This window comes from Nyctibius grandis, chromosome 6, assembly GCF_013368605.1.
Source record: "Nyctibius grandis isolate bNycGra1 chromosome 6, bNycGra1.pri, whole genome shotgun sequence".
NCBI lineage: Eukaryota > Metazoa > Chordata > Aves > Nyctibiiformes > Nyctibiidae > Nyctibius > Nyctibius grandis.
This window is the reverse complement of record NC_090663.1, coordinates 73347341-73363377: the sequence shown is the minus strand read 5'-3', so window position 1 is coordinate 73363377 and position 16037 is coordinate 73347341. Positions and strand designations below refer to the sequence as shown.

The 16037-nt window shown below is 37.3% G+C and overlaps 1 protein-coding gene across 2 annotated transcripts in view; it reads left to right on the top strand.

Annotated features, from left to right (window-relative positions):
• The window catches only part of IL15 (interleukin 15), a 38477-nt gene extending 25915 nt beyond the window's left edge, over positions 1 to 12562 (top strand). The window contains exons 3-7 of one of the 2 annotated variants that reach the window (XM_068403691.1): positions 7671 to 7780; positions 9271 to 9352; positions 9833 to 9874; positions 11512 to 11655; positions 12235 to 12562. In XM_068403691.1, coding sequence (XP_068259792.1) covers positions 7671 to 7780; positions 9271 to 9352; positions 9833 to 9874; positions 11512 to 11655; positions 12235 to 12348 — 492 coding nt within the window. In that variant the 3' untranslated portion in view covers positions 12349 to 12562. The remainder of the gene's footprint in view (positions 1 to 7670; positions 7781 to 9270; positions 9353 to 9832; positions 9875 to 11511; positions 11656 to 12234) is intronic. The other variant, XM_068403692.1, reaches the window with a different exon arrangement.
• Positions 12563 to 16037: the final 3475 nt, after the last annotated feature.

Here is a 16037-nt window from a genome sequence, read left to right as displayed (position 1 = left end):
AGGCCTTTTCACTAATTATTGCATATTGCATCCTGAGGAGGGTCGTTTGGGGATAAATAATCAAAGCTAACCATCTGTGCCCTACAAATTAGGTTTTTTCTGTGTACTTCCTCTTTACTAACTATGCCTTAAACTCCTTAATTTTGCCACTACCAAAACTTGGGGCTTCTTTGTTTATCAATCATAGTGTTTGTCAAGCAAGCCTAGCATTAATGTCATATATGCTTGCATCAGGACAACAGTAAGTTGATCTTTCATAATTTAGTAAGTGATTGATACCTTGAAAAGACTGAAATTATATGGAAGGCTGTAAAAAGAAAGCAGCATGCATTAGCTTTCTTTTCTGACTGGATTTTGCCAGCTGGCAAAAAATGCTTAAGAGAGATGCTGAATTGATAGGCAAGGGGTAAATCTGACCTATGGAGTAAGCAACATGTTTGATGTCCTGGTTTCTCAATCACATAAACAGGGAGCTGGCACTCCTATTTCAAGCAGAGCTATTAATGGAAGAGGCCTGTGGTCATGGAGTATGCATTGTTCTGAGACTGACTGACAAATTAGTGAAAGCAGACAGACTAAAAGGAAAGCTCTTAATTTATAATATTCATACTTATATTCAACCAGTAATATTTATCCCTAAATACTGCAGCACTTCTGTTGGATTTCACTGCTACTGGGACTGTAAGGTTCTTTGGAAAGTTATAAAATCATTCTTTGCACCAAGGACAAACTTCTTCTCAGGCCTATAGCCAAGCATAGGACACATCTTCATAAAGCAATGGTATGAGCCCCAGGCATCAAGTATGTTTTGCAAAAAAAAGGTCAAAGGAAATATTTAACAACTTAGATTTCAAATTCTGATGTTTAAGGTATCGAGTGGAATAACAATGACTCTGTGACCTTTTGGCAAAATTTTCAAACAGGCATTGCAAACTTTACTTTCTAGTATAAATGCCAGTTAGCAAGAGCGTATAGGAGAAGGAAGTCTGGATGACTGTCAAAAGCAAATCAACAAGTATTTAAGCAAACCAAGAACACATAAATGCATAACTGATTAAACGGAGTTTCCTGCCGTGCTGATTAGTGAGAATACTCTTTTGAAGGTCAATGCTACTCACATACAAGCAGAATAAGCCTGGTAGAATAGTACTCCACAGGAGAGTCACCACTATACAATAAAAGCAAGGAAAGCTATAGTTCTTGGGGGGAGGGGGGTGAAAGGGAAGTAATCAAATAGGAATAACATTTAAAAAATGCCCAATTTTAAAATGGCGGCTGCAAAAATGCTTTAGCCTGCCTAACTCTAGCTAAATACAAAACAACTGAGAAAGCACTTTAGCTTTGTGAAATAGAGGCTTGAAGACATGACAATCTAAGGCATGTTTTGGCTCTCATCTAGACAAGCATTCAAGAATGTGATTCAGTTAACACTCAGTAATTCCACTGACTTCCTTTCTGGATTAGTAAGTACAAGCTAGACGGAAACATGGAAAGCTCACTCTTTGCCTTCAGACCTTGAGGAGGAGAGCTTCTGGTAACACCTGGTGGAGCTTGAGGTCTTCTGTGCAAAGATGGGTAGGAAGGGAGAAGAAGAACTAAAATGGCTGTGGAATGATAATGGATAGCAAAGCAGCAACTTTTTCATGGTTGCTGCATCAAATAGTGTCCAGAACAGAACTTACCGGAGCTGTAAAATATGTTTCTTCAACAGATGGGACTAGTCCGTAGAAACTGGGAAAGGATTCCCTGCTACTAGATCCCTTCATAGGAAAATATTACTTTCTGTTGATATTGGTAACACACAAACGAAATTACTCAAGGTTTGTATAGAGGGCTGCACCTATAGGTAGCATCTGCTACAGTGTTCCTTATTGTCTCAGAGTACATTAATGTGGTTCTCTGTTTTTATCTCTGAATTCTATCCCATGAGAATAAACACTAATTCATATTCAGGTTTTTTTTTCTTTGTTTGTTTTCCTTTGGTTGTTCTTCTAAACCATCTAGAGGAACCTAGGAATTAAACAGCAGAGAGATCCTTCAGTGAGTCTGCTCCTTTGACTTGCAGTGTTTTCTAGCATTTACTCCATAACAAGGCACTAAGAACATGTCTTTCCTCTAAAACTTACTCATGATCCATGAAAATTTGATTTCAAAATTACTTATTTAAGGGCTCAATATGGAAACATCTATCTAGTTCAGAAATATTGCTCTCTTTATGGGCTCCATTCCCTTTTTAGGCACTTCCATTAGTTCATGAAATCTTAGCTCTCCATGGTTTCTCTCCTGAAAAAAAAAAATCTTTGGGGAAAAAAAGCAGCTTCTTTTTACAAGACTAGGATACGAATGGGAAAAACACCTTATTTTCTTCCCAATCTTATAGATTCTGACATTAAAAATGTTCTCTATGCTTCTGAGCATAGAGAAGAAACTCAAATATTATGCACAATACACAACCTTAATTAGATGCAGCACTCTAGTTGTGCAGCTACTTGGTGCTTCGTCCCCTTGAAAGGGATTGCCCTAGCACAAGAGGACAGAACAATTAATTAATGGAGCCAACAAACGGAGAACAGCAGAACAAGGGACACAGGATGAGATTTTGTTGGAGGAGGAGGCAGAGTTCTCTAAAGGAGGCTATAATTATTGTGGCAAAGGAGACCCTGAAGGAGAAGAATTGCAGAAACAATGGAAATGAATGGGTGTAGAGCTCCGCTCTGCCCGATGTAGACAGTACTTGAATATGGATCTGAAAAAAACACTTTTATGCCTGAGATGTTGCTCAATAAAATGTCCAAGGACTAGAGAGAGCTGGAGGCGATGGTACAATTTTAGAGAGAAATTTGCAGCAGTAACAGAAAATAAGAGAAGATTTAAGCCCTTTGTTGCTCAAGAAGTCAAAGAGAAAGTGTTGAGGACACATATCTGTAGAACAGGGCAGAAGTAGAGACTGACTAAAATAGGATAAATCATGTGCAAGAAGAGGTCTATTGCACTAGAGAATGAAGATGAGAAATGGGCAGAAACAAAACACAGCATAGCAACAAACCAGAGAAGAGCAACACATCATACACACAGAAAAGAGAGGGAAACCAAGAAGCCAAGGATGAACAAACATGGAATACAAGAGAGAACAGTCTGAGGAGGATGATTTGCTTACAGGAGTAAGGAATGAAAGGACTAATGATGCCTATCAGCACCATTGAGACTAGCCAGAAAGCCCATAAGCAAAGGGACAAAGGACTGATCAAGAAAAAAGCTGTCTGCTAGAGGTCAAGAAGTTAGGGCAAAATTGAGAGTAACCAAAAATTAAGCAGGTTAGACTGCGAGATTGCTGGGTTTTTTTGGGGGGGCGGGGGGACGGTTCTTTGCAAATAGTGAAAAATTCTTCAGACATTCCAGGATTCTGAAAGAACTGGACATAAAGGCCTGACAGGGGAACATATTATTGAAGTATGAGCCACTAGTGTGATATAGTAACGAAGAATACACTGGCACTAGCCAGTTCCCTATTTCCCATGGAAGGTGAAAATATTAGCACCAGTTTCTAAATTCTTCATGAGATCTCAGTATGTTGTATGCCTCTGGTCACTTGTTTTCAAGAACAATGAAGCAGGTAAGGATTACTAGGAAGATCACAGAAATGGAGGCAAGTGTCTTCAAGAGATTGCATTGTATAGTTGTAGTGGGTTGATCCTGGCTGGCAGCTAAGCTGCCACCCAGTCGCTTGCTCAGTCCCCACCCCAGCCAGACAGGAGAGAGAACTGGAAGGGTAGAAGTGAGAAAAACTCAGGGATTGAGATAAGAACAGTTTAGTAAGTAAGTAAAGGGAAAAAAAGGAAAAAAAATCCCAAGTAATGCAAAAGCAATCACTCACCACCTCCCACCAGCAGACCGATGCCCAGCCAGTCTCTGAGCAATGGTTACCTTTGAAAATCTCCTCCCCTCCTTTTAATGCTTTGTATGATGTTATATGGTATGATGTATCTCTTTGCTCAGTTTGGGTCAGCTGTCCTGGCCATGTTGCCTCTCAACCTCTTGTGCACCCCCAGCCCACTCAATGGGAGTCGTAGGGGAGAGCAGAGTGAGAAAAAGGGAAGGCCTTGCAAGCACTGTTCAGCAATAGCTAAAATATTGGTGGGTTATCAACACTGTTTTGGTCACAAATCTAAAACATAGCACCATACTAGCTACTATGAAGAAAATTCACTCCATCCTGATCAGACCTAGTACAATAGTCCAGCAAAATGGAGGCTGAGAAAAGGCTGCTGTTTACTTATCAGAGAGGGATCCCAATGAAGGAAAGAGCTGTTTTAGATTGAAGAACAGCATTGAAAGCATATGAACACATAAACGAGAGGTGGTCAAGGACTTGTAGGTTCAGGATCTAAATTCTCTAAGAATAAGAATACTGTTCAAAATAATTGTGGACCTTTGTAGATAACACCATCTGGCACAGGAACTAAATATTCTTAGATATGAATATCACATCTCAAGGCTTCACTGAGAAATGTATAAGCAAATCTTAATAAAGAAATTTAGATATATGGTATATAAGCAAAGACATGTAATTTTAACTTTTAGTACATTCTTTCACATATAACTTAAATATTGTAGAGAGCTATGAATATTTTCTTTTGACTAACTTATAGTTTCTGTGACAGCCAAAACAGCAGAATCAGCAACTCTTTCTGCCTTGTTAAAGAAGTTTTGTCATTTGCTTATACGTTTGCTTCTTTAAAGAGAAAACAGTACTGTGGCTTAAATTTTACTCAGTGGTAACTGTTTTTGAAGTGCTTCATTTTAACTTCATTATAAAAAAAAAACCATTCCTTTTCCAAACAGATTAATGTGCGTATCATAACTCTCAACTGCATTTTAGAATAACATATGTTCACTTATGAAGGCTTTAATCCTTAACCCGAGTTGCAGGTTATCAGGGCACAAGCTACAGATAAAAATATGTATCTATTTAAACATGAGCTGTTCCCTTGTCCAAAGTTCAAGCTTCCATAAAACAAAGGTAAGTACCAGAGACATAATGAAGACAGAGAGGAATTGGTTAATGATTAAAGAGTAAGAAATGTAAAACAGACACCAGCCAAAGAAAATTTTTACACTGCAAGAATGTGTGTTCAAGGCAGGAGAATAATTTGTCAAAGCATGTAAGTGAGCTAACATTCCTTACGTTGTTGAAAAATAGTTTGGATGAAATAATTAAGAAGTTCAAGCAGAAAACGGCCCTGAATTGTTGAAAAGAATATGTTCGGTGATATACTAGACATTAAGAATCTCTTTCTCTATAAACAAATGGAATACACTTTAGAGCACGTATGTAGTATTTTTTTAATACTTTTTACAATCAGTACAAGTTCTCTATTACTTCTAAAAAACTAAGCTTTTATTTTAAATTAGCAATGATTATTTGATTACGATAGTTACCTACCATGTTTAAGAAAACCAAAGATCAAGACAACTACATTAAGAACGCAGTGTTCCATTGTCATCACAGTGAACAATTACTAAAAAAAGGAAATAAATGACAAACTAATGATAACCCTGGCCCATTACTCATTAGGTACTATAATGTATTCTTTTCCTCACCTTGAACACTTTGTTCTACAGCATAAATTTGGCAATGCATTTGGACTGGAGCTCCCTCTCAAATCAGCTTTTTAGGGCCCCATAACACTAATTATGAAACACAAAGCTGGTAAGTGCTTATGGACCCAACAGAAGTCTTTCATATTTTCATTTGTAGCCACCCCATGTCATTTGATAAAAACTAACTTGTAAAATTATCAAAACGTTTACCTATTATAAAATGTTTCTAATACATTTTAAATAATTTTGTTAAAACATGTTTTAAAATTTAAACATGGGATTAAAATACATTTTCTTCAGCTGCATCCAACAAATCAGGTTTTAAATTTCTTTAAATGTACTTTGAGTTTCCCCATAAAGCTACTTTTGAACTTCAACTAAATAAAAAAAAAAAAAACAAACCCCAAAATGGCATATTTCTTAACGATTGGCAAATCAAATCAAAAGAGTCAGTATGCAGATTTTAAAAACCACAAAACCAGCATCATGACAAATTTCAGATCAAACAATATTAACTGTGGACAGGTTACAGCCTTTCTGTCATACTATAACAAAATGATTTAGCTCTTTTGACCATAGCCAAGCAGTTAATATTTCTTTTCCATTATATTCTTGTATGTTTGGAAAATATGTATTTATATATACTTAATATTTTGGTTGTAATACTCACATATTTTCAATTTCCATTTGTTGTGGAAACAGTAACAGGTTGAGCCTTGTTTTTAGACATACTTTGGGTAACAGTACCACAGCATGTTCCATACTGAAAGAGTTCAAAAAACAGATGAGATGGTACTTGCTCATTGCTGTAATTTAGATTATCTATTTATCATTCATTTACATATTTCTTATTTAACAAGTTTTGGACACATGCAGGTGATAAAAGGGTTGGCACTGCTTTCCATTATTGAGTGTGGAAATTTATGTAGTGATTAGGTTATTATGTTATTGCAGATATATCTGTGGGTTTTGGAAACAAAATAACTGCAATGTATTTAAAACATTTTCTATTTAAGAGTGTAACAAGTATTTGTTACAAATACTCTTCAGAAGTCCTCTGTGACACATGCAGGTATTACTCTCCTCGCTTTGCCAGTAGATGCTTTAATAAGGTGGCTTTCAGCAAGTTAGATGCAAACCTGACAATGTATGGAGTGACCTCCATTTTGATATTTCTACCACTGCACAGTGCTAGCTCTTGTTTTATTATGTTCTCTGGTCCATTTTTAAATATACACTTGCAAATCAGTATGCAAATAAACCACTGCTAATGAAACATTGTTTGAGTCAGTTAATATAAAAGTGTTGCACGTAGGATAAGAAATAAAACCTTCGATCAAAAGCGTGGTTGCAGATAATTAACCTAGCTCTGTGAAGGAACTGCATCAGCTTAAATCAAAGGGCTTGTGACTCTGGAACAAAGGTTCTCAGGTTGTGCACAGTGAAACTTTTGCTGATGGTCAATGCACAGCTCACACCTCCTCCTTATTTCCAGTTGCCAGACTCCACTGACAGAACTCTTAAATGCATCACTTCAGAGTATTAGGTGTATATACATTATGTAAAGAAGCATAAATATATACTATATCTCATTATTATATTTAAGATCTATACATATAACTATAGATTTTGATGTATTCGATACAGAGTTTCATATACATGCAACCAGAACATTGTAGATAATGTTATAGTTGTAGGTAATTCATAGAATTTGGGTGGCAAAAGGTAGCCAGAGGAAAGATCTACAGGATGGAAAACAAAACAAAAGTTCTTTAATATTGTCCCTGCATTAAACTGCAGTCTGCAGTATGAACAGATAAATAAACAGGGAGCCCAGGATGAGTTTAGATTTTTGCAGTGTGTCTTCAGCATCTGATTTTCTACCAACTGTTTTGTAAAGTGATTATATATTTCTGAAAGCTACAAATCAGTTGGTTTTTCAATCTACACACAACAGGTAGTCTTGTCTTGATTGGATGTCTTGTCAAATTGGTTAATTAAATCAGTACTAAAGCAAAATTCTGTGAAATCAGATTGTTATAAGCTATCATCTTGGTTGTGTCTTTCAGAAAACACACCTGAAAAGTATTTGTCTGCAGTATCAGCTGTATCTTCTTCTGAACAGCCATTTCCTTTGCCATTTAAAGAATGAGATGAGACTAATCATCTTCTTCCTATGGTAACTACAAAGTCAATGTTAATTAGATAGTAAATACAAATTACTTATTTTCACTATTACAGCTGTTACTTGCCTCCAGTCGCTTTAGAGAGTGGATCCTCTCCTGCCATGACATGCAGTCCCCCATTGCTTCATAGGCCATGGTCCCTTACTTTATTCTGTCTGTGACTAGACTCAGTCTGGTCAAGAATGCATCTTGAACCTAATCTCCGTGATAACCCTCAAGTTGTTGGAATTACTGCACTTGAAGACCTCCATCAATTGCCATATGTCTTTGCAATGAAAAACCCTCCACATGTGAGGTTTTAAATATTTTAAAATATTTTTAATATGTATACGAGATGCCTCCTTCCATTCTCACTCCAGTTTCCTGTCTTAGAAAACTGGCCCTGCTTCTAGGGTTTACATGCCCCACTTGTTTTCTCCTTGTACCCCTTCAGTCAAATGTCTTTGCTACGGTCTGACATTTCTTCTCTCTCTCTCCCCCTGGCCAAAACATGGTAAGTGTCCTCTGATCCTTGTTATAAACCCCCTTTTTTTTTTTTCTTTCCCAAAAATCTTGTCATTTTTGAGCCATTGGTTCAGGCTTAAATGTTAAACAACTGCTTATTTTAAACCAACTTCCCCAAACAATTGGTCTGTCTTTACCTACATTGTTGTATGTTATTTATAGTACAGCAGTACCAAAAGGCATCCTAATTAAGGATCCAAGTGGGGACACATTAAAACATTCACATTCCAAAAATCTTCCAAGGAGAAGGAAATCTTCCTTCTACCCTGTAGTGGTTCAATTCAAGCAAAATCTTATCCACAGCAGGATGAAGCTTTCCTGTACACAAAAAAATCACATCTAAAATGACAAATAATATTTTTACAGGGCTTAAGGTAGAAATTCCATAGTAGCAGGGGTGAGTGGGAATTTTCAGTATAAGAGAATTTGAAATTTGTGGGGTTTTGGTATACTTTAAAAGAATTGTAGGTATTTTACATTAAGTAGTTGAACCTCTCTCCTGCTTACATTTGAGGAAAAACTTCTTTACGGTGAGGGTGACTGAACACTGGAACAGGCTGCCCAGAGAGGTTGTGGAGTCTCCTTCTCTGGAGACATTCAAAACCCGCCTGGACGCGTTCCTGTGTGATATGGTCTAGGCAATTCTGCCCCGGCAGGGGGATTGGACCAGATGATCTTTCAAGGTCCCTTCCAAACCCTAACATTCTGTGATTCTGTGATTCTGTGGTTACATTCTATAAAACTGGCCTTTTTAAAAAACACATTGACTGTTTATACAGTGTGTCACTCAGATACAGTTTTTATGTATCTATATGATTTTATGATTTGTCAAATATACTTGCCCCACACATTTACCATATGTATATATACATTCAAACAATGTATCTATAGTATCTTAATAGTCTCTGACTTCTTTCAGCATAAACATTGTGTATACCTACTGTTTAGCCTAATGGTCACCGGTTTTCTTCTGTTCTAGTGCTTACATACCAAAGACAGCAGCAGGTCATTGCAAGTGGGCGGAAGTCCTGAAAGATTTGGAGCAGATCAAGACATCCAAAGTAAGTTCATAAAAAAGTCAACATTTCATATAATCATAGGAGCAGACATAATTAAATATTTAGCACTGTACTCAGCTAAGATAGGGAGCAGGAAAAGGGATGGCGTTTGTATAATGCTGTTTTGTGGATGGAAGCAAAGGAACAGAAGGTTAAAGGGAATGGGACTTGACCAAATACTGAGAACTCTAGAATTAAATATTATTTTCTTTCTCACTTTTCCTAAGAGAAGGGGCAGCAGGCTTGGGAGTTAGCTCCTTCGGAGAAAGTATTGCGAAACTCAATTCTGATGAGTCCTCCTCACAGCGAAGCCCATCCTGCAGGTTACTAGGTGGCTTTGAGATCCCCTGATTTGCTGGCTCCCAGTACCTGGATGGATTGGGCCTTTGAACTTGGAGCTAATCCATGTCTTGCAGAGTTACCTTTATTATCTTTAAATTTGTTAGTTAAATGTTCATAATTCTAACTCTTGTTTTCTTTTAGGATATTGATGTCAGTTTATATACTGCAAACATAGATGAGGATGTAAGTAAACTTAAAATTTGACCACAACTGGTCTAATATGGTAGCTTAATTTCTTTACTAGCAACTTTCTCCTAAGGCAGCCTTGGTCTAATGAAAGAAAAGTTTCAGAAATCAAATAATTTGCCTTGGAAAGAACAGTTCTGTTAGTTAAAGTATTTATGATAAATTATGTAAGCAGGTATTAATTATTTTTATTTAATCACCTGCTGTTAAAATTAATCAATTAAAAGGGATGATCCAAAATGATCTTCCAAAGCAAACATTGCTAGAATAACATTGGTATTTGTTTGTAACTTGAGGGAGGAAAAAAGTGACAAAGAAAATACTTAGAAAGACAATTATTTAACACTATGCACTATTTAATTGAATAAAATACTGGAGAAGTGGAATATGGATCTACCTGTCCATCTACAGCATCTGTCTGTGCATTTCTCTGCTTTTGCCATTCCTTAGCTTAGCAGCAAATACCTAGGCAGTCTCAAGGATTTAGGTTTCTAATACTTGCAGATCATAATTTATCCTGTGAAGGATGAATTACATTAATTTGTCAATATAATTCTTAATACAATCATAGAAACCTATGTAAAATATGATCATCTTACATGCAGTTTCCATAAATTCATTCCTGAAGAGACTTTTTCATAATCTGTTGCTATGGAACTCGGTCTGCACTCCATGGGACACATGCATCCCACCAAGAAAATGAATCCAGCCAATACCCCACTCCTAGCAGTCACCTTTGGTATAGCCCTGGTGGAAATGGCTGGAGTCATTGCTGTAGTAGTAGCTTGCTTCTGAGACATTGCTTTCCTGACAACATAAACATTCACACAAGGACTGTGCCAAACACAGACAATACATGCATTCTGTACATGAAGAGTAATGAAAGATTTCCTAGAAATGATGGACTGACTACCTCAGTGCAGAATAGTCTCAGTGTGCATGCAGAATACAGCAATGTTGATGTATGCAGTGGATCTAGCAAGCCTGAGAAAGCACAGAGTCTGATGTGTCTGTACAGTTAGCTCTGTACATGACAAGAAGAAAGGTCGCAAAACATGCATGTCCACATCCACACAGACATACTCTTAACTGAGCTGAGCCAGAGAGGTTAATCCATTTTAACGGCTGATTTAATACCTGGTAATGTCAAGACCATTATCTCAAAGTGAGATAGTCTGATATGAAAGTCAGACAACCTGGGACTTATTCTTGGCTTTATTGTTGACTTGATGGAGAAATTAGTACCTCTGCTTCTTTTTCTTTAATTTATGAAATATAGGTAATATCTACTTTCTCTTCTTCCCTACCTATTCTGAATTCAGATCTCTGAATGAAAGTGCTAGAACTACTAAGAATAATACTAATTTAATTCCACTATGTTTAATTATATCCCAAATTCCTATCCTAATTAATTATTTTCCTATGTTCTTCACCAAGACACTATGTTTCACCTCATCTTAGCAAACTGGCTGGCCTTTATGTTGTTAGCTCTCACAGCCAATCTTTGCAGATATTTAAAAGTATTTGAATAGTAAGAAGAGATATCTGGTAATCAGCCACTTCGTGGTAAATTATATCTTACATTCGCTTATTCCTTTTTAATCATAAACCTATTACAACTTCATTTTTTTCAGAAAGAATGCCAAGAACCTGTAATGAGATGCTTTGTCTTAGAGACCAAAGTGATTCTTCAAGAATGTCTTATTAACAATTGTAGTAAAACACAGGATGTATGGAACATATGGAAAAATGGAAATGCAAGCTTAGAAAATAACAAGGTAAGTAACACCAACAGTCTGTGGAAAAAAAGCAAATCAGAAGTGTTTCTTCAGCAGCAGAAATACCTCTTTTGTTATATAAAAGGTGGGATGGTACAAATGAAAGCAAACGGGATCCAGTAACCTGCACATATAACAATGAAAAAGCTACACATACAACAATGAAAGAGCAGAATTTAGTGTTTTTTAGAAAAACACTTCCGGGTTTCCCACCAAAGCAAATACTTTTGACTGTGCATGCATACATATGTCAGGGCGTTTGAATGTGTATGTATAAATAACAGTTTGTAACTTCAGTATCTAAAGTCAGATATGCTCAGACACATACAGAAAAGTATCCTAATTTTCCAAGGGATAGCCACTTGCACCTCCCACTGAAGTGCTGTATCTTTGAAAGCTGATCCTACTCAGAAAGCAAGCCAGGAGCTACCCAGACCATAAGTACCATGGAAGCCTCCAGCAATGCTTTCTGTAGCCATTGACTACGTTGGAGTTATTCACAAAAACAGGACAAACAAGGATTAGTTCTCTATCAGAATAGATCAGTATCCTGCTTTACTATTGCATTTTGTTTTTCAGTTGAATTCTACAACATCAGCAAAATGTAAAGAATGTGAAGAGTATGAAGAAAAAAATTTTACAGAATTTATACAGAGTTTTGTAAAGGTTATACAGAAGGAATGCAAACACTGACCAAAAGACACAAGCTGGGAACCAAGATTCTTCCACGAACATCCTCAGAGAAATTAGATTATCGCCAACAATAAACTGGGAAGACCATCACTTACAGTCCTACTTACACAGCATAACATGTAAACAAAGAATAATAAAATCCCTGTAAATCACAATGTATTCATAACTGAATATGTACAAATGATATTATGAAATACAAATGAAAATAATTTAACAGGGTTTAAAAGCTTCTTCTTGACTTAAAGTGTCTTTATCTTTCGGTAAGTCCACAGGAAAAGAAATACTGCCTAACTTACCAACCTTTCAACAAAATTCTCTAAGAAGACCTCAGGATATCTGCGGTGGGAACCTCCTCATGAACATCAGTTCATGATCATCAGGGCTAACTGAATGGGGTTTCAGAGAAAAGCTCTTCTTTTATTATTATTAATATAAAATTATCGTACCCTGTTAAAGCATTTGGCCGTAGTTATTTTTGTTACCTGAAATCTATCCCTTTGCCATCTGTGCTCCTAGAAGATCCTAGCTCATCTCTCACTTTTGTTGTTAGTCACGTCTGACAGTTTTCCTTCCTGTTTTGTTTCTCATTAACATTCCTTCAATGAACTAGTGTCAAAACACAAGCTGAGGCCTATTTGTCTTAAAAGTCTATTGGCTATCTCTTAATATACTTATTTCTACTATGGTTTTCAGATAAACCCAATTACTTGTTTTACCTAAGAATTCAAAGTCAAAAATTAGAACATTTGTTTAAAGATTCTTCCTTGCCTTTTTTTCCCTTTTGTACAATGGTAGCATAACAGTATCAAAAATTATCTCCAGTCTTCTCAACAGAAGGTAATACTGGTGCTTTGATCTACTGTCCAATGGCAGAACATGCTTTGTTACTTCATTTGTTACCTCTGACACAGACACTACCTTAGTCATTATGATAATTACTACAGTTCCTTTAGCAATTACCAAAGATTTAAATCTAAATTTCAACCAATGAAAAGTAGTGTGAATTTCATTCTCTGAATAAAGGAGGTGACTAGGTCTCTCACACACTTAAAAAAAATAATTCTATGTGGTGGAAATCTTTCTTATGTAGCAGAGTTTGTAACTTTGGCATCCTTTTGGGGTAAGAACTTTGAAGGCAGGAATCACTTTTGACCAGTTATTGGAAATCATGATAGCTGTATTTCTAAGACTCAATGCAGTCACCTGTCCCCTGGTAGTTCCGAAATGTTGCATAGCCTTCTTTCAGCTCTTTCTAAAGTAACTGCTTTCTTCATGATTCATAACCATGTCATACCAACTGCTATCCATAATAAGTAATTCTCTCCTCCAGGCACCTCCATTTCTCCATCTTCGTTTGATAAATGACCGAGTTATTCAGCTGTCCACTTACCAGGAAGGAAGTCTCAATCTCATTATGGCAACAAATACACTGCCTGGTACTCCCTTATTGTTGGGTTGCTCCCAACAGTCAATCTTCAGCACTCTGAGGAGTTGAATCTCCAGTAAACTACAAGAGAAAGAACATAAATGTGAGCACAGTGGATGTTATCTTCCAGGTGCCTTATAGACTGATTGGTAAATTCATAAGCACACTGATACCAGGATTAAACACTGGCAGCGGTATCAAAGAGGAAATAAAAAATTATTTACCACTGCAAAACACCAATGAAAGAAATGTTTATTACATAGTTTGGATGAAGTAAACTGGTCCTACATTTTAAATTTTTCCTTAAAACAATGGTATGCATTGAATATTATTTTCTGTTACCTTACGTCACACGCACAGGCAAGGTAACACCAAGTTACAACGGTGGTCTTTAATCAAAGAGATAAAGGGATTTTCCTTATTTCTAGCTTTGAGGGAGCTTGAGACACAGTTCAGTGGTATTTATGATGGAGGAAACAAACGGTTCCTTTGCTCAGATAGTTTTCTTTATCTTGACCATGGTGAAAATCAGTTACCTGATTAATTTTATTCTGTTTTTCATTAAATCATTTACCAGTGGCAAGTCTGTTAAATACTGTGACTTTGTCTTTCTGAAAGAATATTGCTAAGTTTGGGACCGCTCAGCTTGCCACCCCGTTAGCCACTTTCTGTTGGACATTGGCCATATCTCTCTTATTTCATTTTACCTCCACCTGTTCCAGACGCATATTCTGGAACCAAAAAAGGCCATTTGCTATTCTAGTTCTCCAGTATTTCTCCCGGGGTTTACCTTTTCCTGAGAGCTAAGCTGCCAGTTGAAAGCTTTACTACATCCTGAATCCTATGGTTATAAGAATGGTGAGGGAATTCATACATATCCCGGAAGAAAAGATTCAATATGGCTAAGACACGTATGAATCTGATCTGACTAGTTAGTACTGCAGGCAGAACAGTAAAAATTAATTCAGGGTGCCTACTTGTCCTGGTTTGGCCTAAACCAGGCCGATTTTCCTTTCAGTGATTTTTACTTTCAGCTAAGTCTCCTCTAAGTAACTGCACTTTCTGAAACTAACTGCATGTTTTGCAGACAGTGTCTGCTTCCAGGACTGATAACGCTCGAAGTTTGTAGTTATCACTGAGGCACCGGTAGGGATGTTGTGCAGAAAGGCTCTTGCTGTACTTAGTCTTAGAGAAACCAAGGTCACTGCTGAATTCCTCACTGCTTACGAGTGAAGAGCCGAAGGGGGGTCGCAGCTGCAGCGGGGAGCAGACAGGGCAGGTGACCCAAAATTGACCAACGAGGGTATTCCATCCCACACACGTCATTCTCGGTATAAAGCGGGGGGATCACGAGGGTCTCGCTCTCTTTCTGCTATGGCCGGTGTCCAAGGAGGACTCCGTCTGTTTTCCTGCTGCCCCCGATCCTGATCTGAGCATCCCTGAATCCAGCTCTCGACCGTCGCTGGGCCCAGCCTGGGCCTTCCCGGAGCCTGCCCTGCAGTGCCGGTGGTGACGTGGCTGACTTCAGGGGAGCTCAATCTTGGTTTTGTATATATATTTGTATATATTTGATTATTTCTATTATTATTATTATACTCTTTTCCATTATTATAGTTTATTAAAACTGTTTTAACTTTCCAACCCAGAAGTCTCTCTCCCTTTTCCCTTTCCCTTTCCCTTTGGGGGGAGGGGGGGGGGATAACAGAGAGCATCTGCCACAGGTTTAATAGCCGGTCCAGCTTTAAACCGTGACACTACTTTTGAAGTAAACATCCTTAGGTTGAGGAAGGTATTTCTTCTCACAAGGTCTAGTCATTTGTGTGGCATTTACTATCTAATCTTTTCCAACTACCACTGGTAAATGTTAAGAAAAAGATTAATACTGTATTTTCTGCAGGTAATCCAACTCAGTTTGGGACTAAGGTGACTCATAGCAGAGTGTTTCTATGTTCAGAAAGCAAAATCTTTTGACACCAGAAGAGAAAAATAATGCTCTTCCACAGAAGTTTTGGACTACATAATTCTGTGTTCCTGACTTTGCAATAATTTAAAATCTATTTTTCCTTTCCTTTCCTGGTATTCAGTATCCATATTTCTGTCTCTATTTTAACTGGATAATGCAAGTAGCACTAGTGCAAATGATGTCTGACATCTTCTGCCTTCTTGTTGTTTTATTAGACCCTGAAGATGAATATTGGTTGCTCATTAATAGAACGTTGCCTCCAGTGTCTCTGAATATTTGAACACCTGTTGATCAGGTACT